The sequence below is a fragment of the Penicillium rubens genome, assembly GCF_028828025.1.
Source record: "Penicillium rubens strain IBT 27055 chromosome Unknown utg000003l_segment0_segment0, whole genome shotgun sequence".
In the NCBI taxonomy this organism is placed as follows: domain Eukaryota; kingdom Fungi; phylum Ascomycota; class Eurotiomycetes; order Eurotiales; family Aspergillaceae; genus Penicillium; species Penicillium rubens.
Window position 1 is genome coordinate 6881998 of NW_026890601.1, and position 11046 is coordinate 6893043.

The 11046-nt window shown below is 50.3% G+C and overlaps 4 protein-coding genes across 4 annotated transcripts; 2 read left to right on the forward strand and 2 right to left on the reverse strand.

Moving 5' to 3' along the window:
- Positions 1 to 1614: 1614 nt before the first annotated feature.
- Positions 1615 to 6143, reverse strand: smc4 (condensin subunit SMC4; the record flags this gene model as incomplete). Its single annotated transcript, XM_002562936.2, has 4 exons — positions 1615 to 1730; positions 1784 to 1861; positions 1914 to 2666; positions 2718 to 6143. The coding sequence occupies 4 exons, from the start codon at positions 6141 to 6143 to the stop codon at positions 1635 to 1637; spliced, it is 4353 nt and encodes a 1450-aa protein (XP_002562982.2). The 3' UTR covers positions 1615 to 1634.
- A 243-nt stretch (positions 6144 to 6386) lies between these two features.
- N7525_008871 (ELYS family protein) lies at positions 6387 to 7433 on the forward strand (the record flags this gene model as incomplete). The annotated part of the gene is made up of 3 exons (XM_002562937.2): positions 6387 to 6546; positions 6606 to 6835; positions 6894 to 7433. 3 exons carry the CDS (start codon positions 6387 to 6389, stop codon positions 7431 to 7433), a joined length of 930 nt encoding a protein of 309 aa, XP_002562983.2.
- A 546-nt stretch (positions 7434 to 7979) lies between these two features.
- N7525_008872 (FG-nucleoporin nup42) lies at positions 7980 to 9977 on the forward strand (the record flags this gene model as incomplete). The annotated part of the gene is made up of 4 exons (XM_002562938.2): positions 7980 to 8025; positions 8075 to 8158; positions 8446 to 8473; positions 8525 to 9977. 4 exons carry the CDS (start codon positions 7980 to 7982, stop codon positions 9975 to 9977), a joined length of 1611 nt encoding a protein of 536 aa, XP_002562984.1.
- Positions 9978 to 10403: 426 nt separating this feature from the next.
- Positions 10404 to 10969, reverse strand: S10a (40S ribosomal protein uS10; the record flags this gene model as incomplete). Its single annotated transcript, XM_002562939.1, has 3 exons — positions 10404 to 10488; positions 10569 to 10792; positions 10928 to 10969. The coding sequence occupies 3 exons, from the start codon at positions 10967 to 10969 to the stop codon at positions 10404 to 10406; spliced, it is 351 nt and encodes a 116-aa protein (XP_002562985.1).
- Between the last annotated feature and the right edge of the window lie 77 nt (positions 10970 to 11046).

The following is an 11046-nucleotide window of genomic DNA, read 5'->3' on the forward strand; positions in this document are numbered from 1 at the left end:
GACGTCAAGCGGACGTCGGCCTTGGCGGCCTGAAAGAGCAGCGATCTCCTCTTTTACACAGCACAAACTTGGAATTTAGCTCGAGTAATCCTTGTCTGCTGCCATTATTGGCTGCTTGCTTTCTTTGTCCTCGTAATCCCAGTTCAGATCCTATCAGTTGAGGATATTGTGCCGGGAGTACCAAGCCTTGCAGCAAACACACATGCATTTGCCTAGGTATGCATGTCACAACACGGAAAGTCTTGTCATCGTGACATGTAGAGAAGAAATACAACGGGCGACTCAGGTCATGTGGATAAATGCCCAGAAACAGCCCGAGAGACTAAATGGGTTACCATAATAGTATACTTGGATCGATTGTTCTGTCGCAAGTGATAAATCTGCGGCTCGGTTCGAATAGGCTCAAGCATGGAACATTACGGAGTATCTAGCCTGCTCTAATATATCCGAAGACCTAGTTACCTATACGTAGCCTTGGAACACAAGTAATCCTTGTCCAACCGCACGCCCGGTCTCCTACGCCTCCGTATTCTCCCCAAGCTCACATGCAACCGTGCCACCATTCGTCATAAGATCATTGTGGTCGGGCCGGTTTCTTTCAAAGCCTATCATTTATCTTATTACTATACACGTAGTACCTGCTCTCCAAACCGGTTATAGAGACTACTGCCATGTGGTTGTACCGTTGAAACTGTACATTGGAATGAGTGTCAGTAAGGGTCTAGATAGTATTAAGGACAAGTACATATTGTCTAGACATTGAAGTCCTGAAGCCAACTACACTAAGCAAACTAGTGGAAGCTTGAATGACGATCTATGCGGATAAACAAAAATCAGGGAAAACGTCCACCTCCTAGTTCGGCTTTCGGCTGTGAACTAAGCCTTGCATGGTCTCTGCCCCTATCATGCATGGCTGAAATCTCGGTTCTAGACATGGCTCCTTGATCTGAATATCGTTCTAGCAGAGATATATATATCGTAAATCTTAGATTTCTACGGAGTAGATTGGGATCCAAGAATTCTTAAGAACGTGTTCTTCTTGTTGACAGATGAGGCTCGGCTGTCATACGCTACCTATGGCCTAGAGTTTGTTGGGCATATCTGGGCAGTCGATCCTGACTGGTCTTTGTCGGAAGCCGATGAGGATGGTCACGACGGCCGAGTCGAAATCAATGCAACCCGAGTCTTCTGGCGGTTCTACAATTTCATGTCGACAGGGAATTTTTCACTCAAGGATATATGGCTTGAGTTCCATGCTGTCAATCCAGAGAAGACATACCCCAGGTGTTTCGCGGAGCCGACAGCTTGGCATTTTACGAAGCTAAATAAGCCCAAGTGGCCTTGGGCATAACCTGGGATATCTAGTAGGGGCGCGTCGGTGCCTCTGCGGGCTTGTATGCTGATTGACGGGTCCGTGTAAATACCAATGCAGTGCTATAACACCAACAAGGATAATATATGCGAAAAGATGTACTCAAGTCTCATTTCTAAAGTGCACGAGCATCATTGTAAAAGGCAAAATGTCCAAAACTCCCCAACCCATGATATCATCGAAAACAGCAGCATACAACCCTATCTATCCACCACGAAAGAGGCCGAAAGTCGAGAACCCCACGGTATTTCATCTTCAGTCATTATCGACCGGTGATATAATCCCGGTTCTCGATCGTCACACTCTTGGTCATGTGGTTGACCTTGTAGACACCGACAAGTCGGGCAGCAAGCTCGAACTAGAGAATAAGTTAGCTATGTCAACTTGGAAACGAAAATCAACAGCACCTACCATATTGTTTCTCAATGAAATAACAATGAATTGGGCATTCTTCGTTCGCTCCTTGATGTACGAGGCGACGATGGAAACCTTTAAAAAGTTAGCACATGTGTTCATCACAATTGGTTCAAACCCAACTCACATTTCGGAAGTCCAGGGCAGCATCGATCTCGTCCATGACATAGAGCGGAGTAGGTTTGTAGTGGTGAAGAGCGAAGACTAGCGCCAAACTGGACAAAGTCTTCTCTCCACCAGACAGATTACCAATGTTCTTCCAGCTCTTCTTGGGAGGCATGACCGAGAACAAGATGCCTTCCGAGAAGGGGTCTAATGAGTCGACGAGCTCCAACTCGGCGTTACCGCCCATGGTGATCATCTGGTACATTTCTTTCAGGCGCAGGGAGATAATTCCAAATCCTTCCATGAATCCATTCAGTCGAGAAGATCGAAGCCCGTCTAGGCGTGCCTTGGCAGCGTCTCGTGAGGCCAAAGCGGCTGTCAGATCTGCTGAGCGTGATTCGTGCTCGGCGGCTCGGCGGCGGTATTCCTCGATGACTGATAAATCGATAGAGGCATTTTGAACCTTCTCCTCCAAAGCAGCAATGACGGCTTTCAGGGAATCCTTGTTCATAGCCTCTAACTCGTCCTTGGTGTACATCTGAAGCTCTGTGGGCTCCTGCTCTTCACCAATATCGCTGATGTTCTGGACAGTCAGCTTTGAAAGCTTCTCCTCCCAGTAACGACTACGCTTTTGGTTCTCAGCCAAGGCCTTTTGGTTCTCTTCCAGTTTATTGCGCATCTCGATCTCAGCAGCTCTTGTCTCATTGAGCTCAGCCACCTTTGCGTCAAGCTCATCCTTCATGGCCTTCAATTCGCCCTTTTTAGATTCCAAAGCCTAAAGACGGTCAGTACCACATTCAGTATTCGTGGATCTCAGATAGCTTACCTCCTGGGCTTCATCGGCCTTCTGTCTCCAGTCGGCAGATTCATTGCTCTGGTTCGCAACGTCCTCTTCTAGTTTCTCCAACTCCTCCGCGATCTGACTAATCTCCTGCTCTGAAACATCGCGGGCTTTGGTGTGTTTTTTGATCAGTTTTTCGTTCTTCGACAGCTGCCCCTCTGCGTTTGAGATCTCCTCGGCAAGCATGCCAATCTGCTCTTTCAAGCCATCCACCTTCGCCTTTTGACCACGAAGCCGAACACCACCGACTTCCATGATCTTGCTCTGCAAGGTCTGGATCTCTTCCTCGATGCCACTCTTTTCGTCATTGAGCTTAGCGATCTCCTTTTGGGCCTTGGCAATCTGCTTCTCGAGGGCAGCAACTTGGGCCTCATCCGAATCAGAAGGCTGGTGCTGTGCGCCCAGTTCCTTGACGCGTCGCTGGGCATCGGCAAGACTGCGCTTGGTGCTGTCGATTTCAATCATAATCTTTTGGATCTTAGTCTCCAGGCGTGGGATTTCTTCCGATCTTTCCTTCATCTGAGCCTCCACATTCCGCTGCTTGTCCTGGAAGGCCTGGAATTTCTTTTCCAGATCCTCGAGATCTGATTCCAACCGAGAGACCTGCTCCTTTGTGGTGTCTGCGACTTGCTTCGAGGACATACCGCCTCGGGCAACACGGGTGCCACCACCGCTCATTGTTCCAGACACATCAATCAACTGGCCATCTTCTGTCACAACTCGCCAGCGGCGAGCACCATAGGCAATACGGTTCGCCTGCTCCAAATCCTTAGCAACTAACGTGTTTTGCATCACGCTGTAGAAGGCTGGGGCAAACTTTGGATCCTTCGGCTTAACAAGATCAAAGAGACGAGGAACGCTTTCAGGAGTGTAGATTGATGCCATGTCACGGCGGGGGAGGCGGTCAAGAAGAATGAAGTTCGCTCGACCAAGGTTGTTCTTGCGCAAATAGTCGATGCATTGCTGGCCGACCTCCACGGTCTCCACCACCATGTTATCGAGAGCAGGACAAGCTGTAGAAATAGCGACATCATATTTCTCATCAATTGTGCCCAGATTACCAAGTCGGCCATGGAAACCATCGATACGGCCAGACTCCTTGAGGCGCATCAATCCAGTCAAGACACTGCCGCGATTTTGTGTGCTTGCAAGACTGACTCGTGCTTCGTCTGCTTTTTGACGGGCACTTGAGATATGCGAACGGACCTCGGGCTCACGACCAGCGTATTTCTTCAAGTCGTGCTTGAGCTTCTCCACCTCAGACTCCAAAGTCTCTTTCTGGGCTTGTCGCTCTTCGAGATCGTTTTCTTTGGCTTGCAGACTCTCTTCGATTGAAACAACCTTGGCTTGGGCCTCTTCAAGAAGGACAGTGCCTGCATTACCCCGCTCACGCAAGATATCCAGCTCACTCTGAGCTACTGCGACTGCGGACTGCTTTTCATTGATCTTCGCATTCCATGGCTCCAATGACTTTTGCTTCTCAGCAATCTGATCAGATAGGCCTTGCGTCTTGCCTTTGAGCCCCTCACGAATTGAGTTCAGTTCCTTCTCTTCTATCACCATCTCTTTCTCGAACTGGTTCGTTTCGGCAGTCTTCTTCTCAATGTCGTAGGTAAACTTCTCGACCAAGCTCTGACATTCCGAAGCAGCAAGGCGGCTGGTCTGCATGGCCTTTTCTAGCTTCTTCTGTTTGCCGAGCAAGAATTTCTTTTTCTCCTCAAACTTGACAGACTCCTTGTCATACTTGGCCATCTCCTTGAGCAAGCTTTGGGTCTCCTTCTCTATCGACTCGTAATGACGGACACCCTTTTTGTAAGCTTTCTCGAGCTCTTTGATGCCGGATTCATTTCCTTCATGTTTCTCGAGTTCCATGTTGAGTAGCTCCTGCATTTGGAGAATGGCCTCTTCCGTAACGCGAACATTATCAGCACACTCATCAATGTAAATCTGACAGAGCGCTGATTGCTTCTGGGCCAGCTCGTTCTCCTCGCGGATATAAGCCAGAGCTTTGTCTTTCTTATCCACCAAGGCCGTCTTCTCCTTCTCCACGTGTTGGACACGGTTGTTCTTCTCAACGCATACGTCATTGAGAGATTCGAGCTCGGTTGCCGCTTCATCGATAGGTGTCTTGTATTTGGAAGTTCCAATGATATCTTCCAGGTACTCCAAGAGGCCTTCGTCGTGTTCGTTGGAGGCTTTGGGCTTCATTTGAGCGATCGATTCGACCTCACCCTGCAAAATCAAGAACCGTTTGTGGTCAAGATCAATCCCACGGTCACGGAGGAAGGTCGTCACGGCCGTGAAATTGGTCTCCTTTTTGTTCATGTAGTATTTGCTGGTGTTATTCTTGAACGCTCGACGCGAAACAATCAGTTGGGAATCTGGGACCACTTGCTGGCCACCTTCAGGCAAATCGAGGACTTGGGAGAAATGAACCTCGACTTCACAATATGCGAGGTTGGGGTACTGAGCAGAGTTATGGATCAGCGCGGAGATTTTGCCCTGTCGCATCTTGCTGGCGCGGAAGCCAAACACGAATAGGAGCGAGTCAATCACGTTGGACTTTCCGGAGCCGTTCGGTCCAACGACGGACGAAAAGGAGGCGTGAAATGGACCAACAATCTGCTGCCCGGCGTAACTCTTGAAGTTTGTCAGAATAAGGTTCTCAATAATCATTCGGGGCTTGGGCGCTGCGGGCTCCTCGGGCGCTTGAGGGGCCTGCGTTCTGGACTTGGCCACAATGTCCATAGGCCTCTCCAACACTGTCGAGTTCGGGTTTATAATGGAAATCTGAGATTTGGGCTCTTCCAACTGCTTCGATGGTGACTGATTCACGGCGGATTCGGTGATATCGGACAAAGGTGGCACGCTTGTTCGGTGCGCTCTTTCTTGAGGCTCTGGCGATTGGGATGGCTCTGGAGTTGGAAGTGAGCCCTGTGCCGGCCTGGGTGTGATTGAGCCGTGACTCTTGCGGGGATGAGCCATACTTTTTCTTTTCAAAGCCGCTTTACTGGAAGGAGATATTGGATCGGCTTCCATTGACGCCATACTAACGCCCTCGTCGTTCTCATCATTTTCTTCGTCGATGTCCATCGCATCAGTGTCCATCGCGTCGGTGTCCACTGCATCGGTGTCCATCGCATCGGAATCATCTGTTGTCGCTTCTTGGGCTTTGCTGGCAGGGCGCACAGTAGAAGGTGTCACAGGGTCTAGTGTCATTCTTTTACTCGATGCTCTCCTTGCTTTCTTAGGGACTGGTGTATAATCCTCCTCCACCCCGTCATCGTCATCGTGCGTATCAGGTGTTGGTGTCACATTTCCGGGGTCCTCCGATTCAGACGTATCTTCGATGGCATAACTCCGGCGGGGAACAGAGCGGCGCGAAGGCCTGCCCTTTGCGACTGAAGCCATGTTGTGCAGATCAGTAAGATGTCTACTGCATGGAGAGGGGCGATAGTGTTTTGTCGGAGGTTTTGTCGGTTGAAAGTGGGTTGTTTACCTCGTGCCCAAACGGGTAAAGTGGCCGCCGTTCTGCCACAACAAGCCCTTCACCGCCATGTCCCGCTGTAATTTACTGTACGGTAATTACTCCTCCGCGGAGCTTCATGGAGATCAACTTGGGAATTGCTCACACAACCTATCTCTCCTCTCAGTATGCCCAGCATGGCTCCCTGGGAGAGTTTCGACCAAGTCTTCTCATTTAATAAGAAATATTCATATGAACCAAAGGTTTTCGATCAGATTCTATCCAGCCGGCGCTCGTTGGACCAACTCTTTGCCGACCGGCTCTTGGGACTCCTCGGCATCCAAGGAGGTATTGTGACTTGAAGCTCTGCGCGTGAAGCCTCGTGCTAATCAACCACTTTTCTATAGTGACCAAGATCTACCCGCCGAAGTCCAATACAGATCTCCGAACACTGTTCGATCACATTGTTTCTTCGGAACTCGATATTCATCACAAACAATCCTTGATCTATTACATCCTCAAGGACTGTCGCACTGCGCCAGAAGCTTCCTCTCAGTTTGCGCAGCAATGCCACCTCCCAGAAAAGTACCGTCTCTTCATTGAAGGTCTCTGGCATCTAGATCGACTCGATTTCAGGGTGAGTGGTCAATGATCTTGTTAGGCGGCTGTCTTCTGACAATTACATGATATAATAGCGAGCAGTCGAGTACCTTGCTGAACCCTCGCTCATTCCTACCTTCCCGGATGAAATTCTCTATGTTCTTACCCTCACAAAGCTTCCCAAGCATGATGACAGCCTTGCAATCGCATACTATCTCACTGCGGCTCCTCCTCTTGCAAGCGCAAAGATCCGCAAAGCTTTCTTCGATACACTCGCCCGATCCAACGTAACCGAGGCATTCTACTTCACGCGCAAGTACGACGATACTTTCCGTCAGAGCTTTTTTGAGCAGTTGGTGGAATTTGTTCACAGGGTCACTCCTGGCCAAACCAGAAGCAGACGCGCGATGGAACTCGTCGGTCTTCCGCTTGACGAGGATGAGGAACAGTGGTTTGAACATGTCTTGCTGCATGGCAATGCCAGTACCCTTCCTGGAGCTAAGGATACTGTGATGATGCGACGCCTTGCAACTGGACGAACTGGTGAACTCAATCCGGAGCTAGAGTCTTTGGGTGGCAAAAAGGTCGATGGGTTGAATTGGGATGACCTTCGGGGGAGCATACGACACACGTAGATGATATACCCAACCAGTGATCTAGTACTGGTTTTATTGACTACCTGAAATTGAAATAGTAGTCAGAGTTAATGGTTTAAAATGATTTTAAGGGATTTTTAAAGAATATTCTTTCTGTTAGGTACATCGTAGACTCGAGGAGCATCCCATGCTAATATATATATGCCCTTGTCAATAATCAGATTACACCCACTATGTAAGCTGAACTAAGTAAATGGACTTCTATTTCACAAGACCCTTTAATCTCATATTAGGCAAAGGCTAAAGTGATAAAATCCGATCTCATACTCTCAAATACTCAAGAAGCGTGCTATACAAGAGTGCTGGGGATGGCTCTGCAGGCGTTCCGATAAGATACGGACCAATTCCGTGAAAAGTCCCAACCACAGGAGTTCAATGTTTCTCTCTTCGCAACCAACCCTGTTCTTGCTTTGCTCTCAAATTGCTTGATCATATATCGAAGGTCGCATATTCATTTGAGAAAGAGCGTCGAGACACAGACCTTGCTTTGAGAGGGAGCAGTTGAGCAAACACCAAACCGCTAAGATGGTGGTATGCAGCTTTTTCCAGCAGGGCCGCTGCAAGTTCGGAGGTATGAATCCCTCGAGTATAGAGAAGCCAGGTCACTAACATATTTTCAGATCGCTGCAAGTTCGAGCATCCTGGCAAACCCACTGCTGGTGCATCGGGCAATCGATTCGGTGCTTTATCCGGAGGGTTTGGAGGTACGTCAGTCGAATTGTTTTGATTCAGCTCTGCTTAATCTGAAGAGCCCATTTATTGGAAGTCTGTTGTATTATGCGATTAAATGTTCGATCTCTATGTTCATTTGTTCCCTCATGCTCTTTCTCCTGCTCCTACCCTTTCTACCCATCCTAGTTTTACCCCAATCATCGTCGATGCTCAAGGCGCAAGAGCTGTTCGTCCATGAGAAATTATGATCAATGCTGTGAACTACGCGCCCTCTCGGGCTAGCCTTTTTTCTCAAAGCCTAACTCCAAGTTTACGATAGGTCAAAACCAGACTCAAGAAGCAGTCGAGTAAGTACACTCCCAGCGCCTTGCGTGCATTGCAGACTGACAAAAAGGCAGCCCAGTAGTGAAGGCAACCGAGATCAAGCAAGACTTGACCGCAGGTCAGGGTCGTCCAGAATGGATCTTCTCCGCATACGCGCCCCACAGAGATGTTGCACGCCAGCTATTCGGTGGAGCCCACCGGGAGCGCAGTATGGAAGAGATGCGCCTGCGCCATTATGAATTGGCAGCATCCGGTAACCTGAACCAAGCGGTCCAGGAAGCCTCGGCTCTATGGCAAGAGTGCGTGCAACAGATGGAGATCTCACTGAACGACCTGAATGGTGCTGTCAAATATGTTATTGATGGCAAAGATGAACATCCCAATCGGCACGACATTATTGAGGGAAAGACTCAAACTAGCATGAACCAAGCCCCAGCACCATTTGGCCAACAATCTCCATTTGGCCAGCAAACTGCTGCCCCTGCGCCTGGAGCGTTCGGTGCCCCTTCCTCGGCGTTTGGCCAGCCTTCAGGACTTGGTCAGTCAGTTGGATTCGGCAGGGCTTCGGCACCAGCGCAGCCGACGGGCATGGGTCAGTCTACGGCCTTCGGACAGACTTCTGCCTTGGGTGGCTCAGCCTTCGGCCAAACGTCCACCCTAGGAGGGCAGCCTGCCTTTGGCAAACCAGCTTTCGGCCAGCCAGCAGTTAACCCAAGCCCATTCGGTAAGCCGTCAGTCCCAGGAAGTGGCGCCCCGTTCGGTGCTCCATCTGCCGCTTCGCCCTTTACTCAAGTAGCTCAGAACCAGCCCACTGCCGGTGGGTTTGGTCAGCCCGCTGCTCCGTCACCTTTCGGGCAAACCGCCGCACAAGCCGCCCCATCACCATTCGGCCAGTCAGCTGCCAATCCGAGCCCATTCGGTCAACCCTCAGCTCCAGTAGGCGCGTCACCATTTGGTCAGCCCTCAGCCCCCGCAGCCCCCGCAGCCCCCGCAGCCCCCGCAGCCTCCGCCCCATTCGGTGCTCCATCTGCTGCTTCTCCCTTCGCTCAAGTATCTCAGACTCAACCTGCTGCTGGTGGGTTTGGCCAGCCTGCTGCACAACCCGCTCCGTCTCCCTTTGGCCAGCCTGCAGTTCAGGGCGTGCCGGTGCAGACTGCCAACGCCGGCCCGCGTGCATACATCAAAATCGAAAATCCTCAAGACCTCAACCCGCTTCCACAACTTGAGGGGGAAACTCGACGTAACCCATCCACTAAACAACTAGTGATGTGGAAGGGCCGCCCTGTCAAGTATATCAACGAGCACCCGTGCTACCTCCACCCACAAGACAACAAAACCTTTGTGCGCATCAACTTCCCTAATGGGCCGCCTGATGCAGCCAGTTTGAAAGACGCACACGGCAAGCCGGAGGAATACACACCAGAAATTGTGGAGGCATATGAGTTTTTCCTTCAGTATGGCTACTTCAAGGACGGCAACATTCCCGCTGTACCTCCCAAGCAAGAATGGCTCAGTTTCGATTTTTGATCGCTGAAGCCGAGATACCATTTATTTGTCTTCATCTTTCTTTTTGTTTGTTATTTTACCACGCGTCTCATGGGCTGAGATGACGTGCATCTCGTTTTCATTGTTTTACGAGCAACATGTTCCGGTGTGCGGAACATGGGGACTGGCGCTTCGGAGCTCAACAATACTCGATTTATGAACGTAGCAATTGCAGCGCCTTATTTTCACTGTGAATAGGAACAAAACTACGGTCTGTAGACCACTACTGAAACTCATTTTTGTCTTTCAAGATGTTTCCATTTTTTATTTTTAAAATGTCAGGTCCGAACGGAATCCCCCGCAGCACGAAACAAGTCATGCGAGCCAGAACCAGCTCCAAAGTCGCGCTGTGCACGCCCAATTGGCTAGTCCATGATCCCTCCCTGAGTCAAGCCCAGTTTAGCGCATTTAAGCGGCAATGGTGACCTCAACCTCAACACCAGCCTCGATGTTGATGATGATCTGCTTGACGGTCTCGGTGGGGGCGAGGAGGCTAGGATATAATGTTAGAAACTGAATCTGGGAGGTGCCGAGGCGATAGTGCTGCAGCGAATAGGGCGGGGAAAAACTCACTCGATGAGACGCTTGTGGATGCGCATCTCGTACTTGTCCCAGGTCTTGGAACCCTCACCGTTGGGGGTCTTACGGGTGGAGATCTGGAGGGTCTTGGTGGGAAGACGGACGGGGCCCTTGACCTGGAGGGACTTGGAGCGGGCACGGTCGATCAGCTCCTGGCAGACCTTCTCGAGGGAGGCAACCTTGCGGGAGGTGAGGGTGATGCGGATCTTGTGGACCTTCTGCAGAGCGGACAAGAAGCAATTAGTATCGAGTTCGCATTGGTGGGGTCCATAGACACATTGCACAAAGCGACAGCGACAGCGAGGTGCAACAGCGATGTGCGACAGTGACCATTTGGGTCAGGGACAACGTACAGGGCCCTCGCCGAAATCCTTCTCGGGCTTCTGGAAAGACATCTTGAATTTGAATTGACTGAAACGGGTTAGTGATTCGATTCGGGTATTGCAAGAGTAGGAAAAAGGGGAGCGCGCAC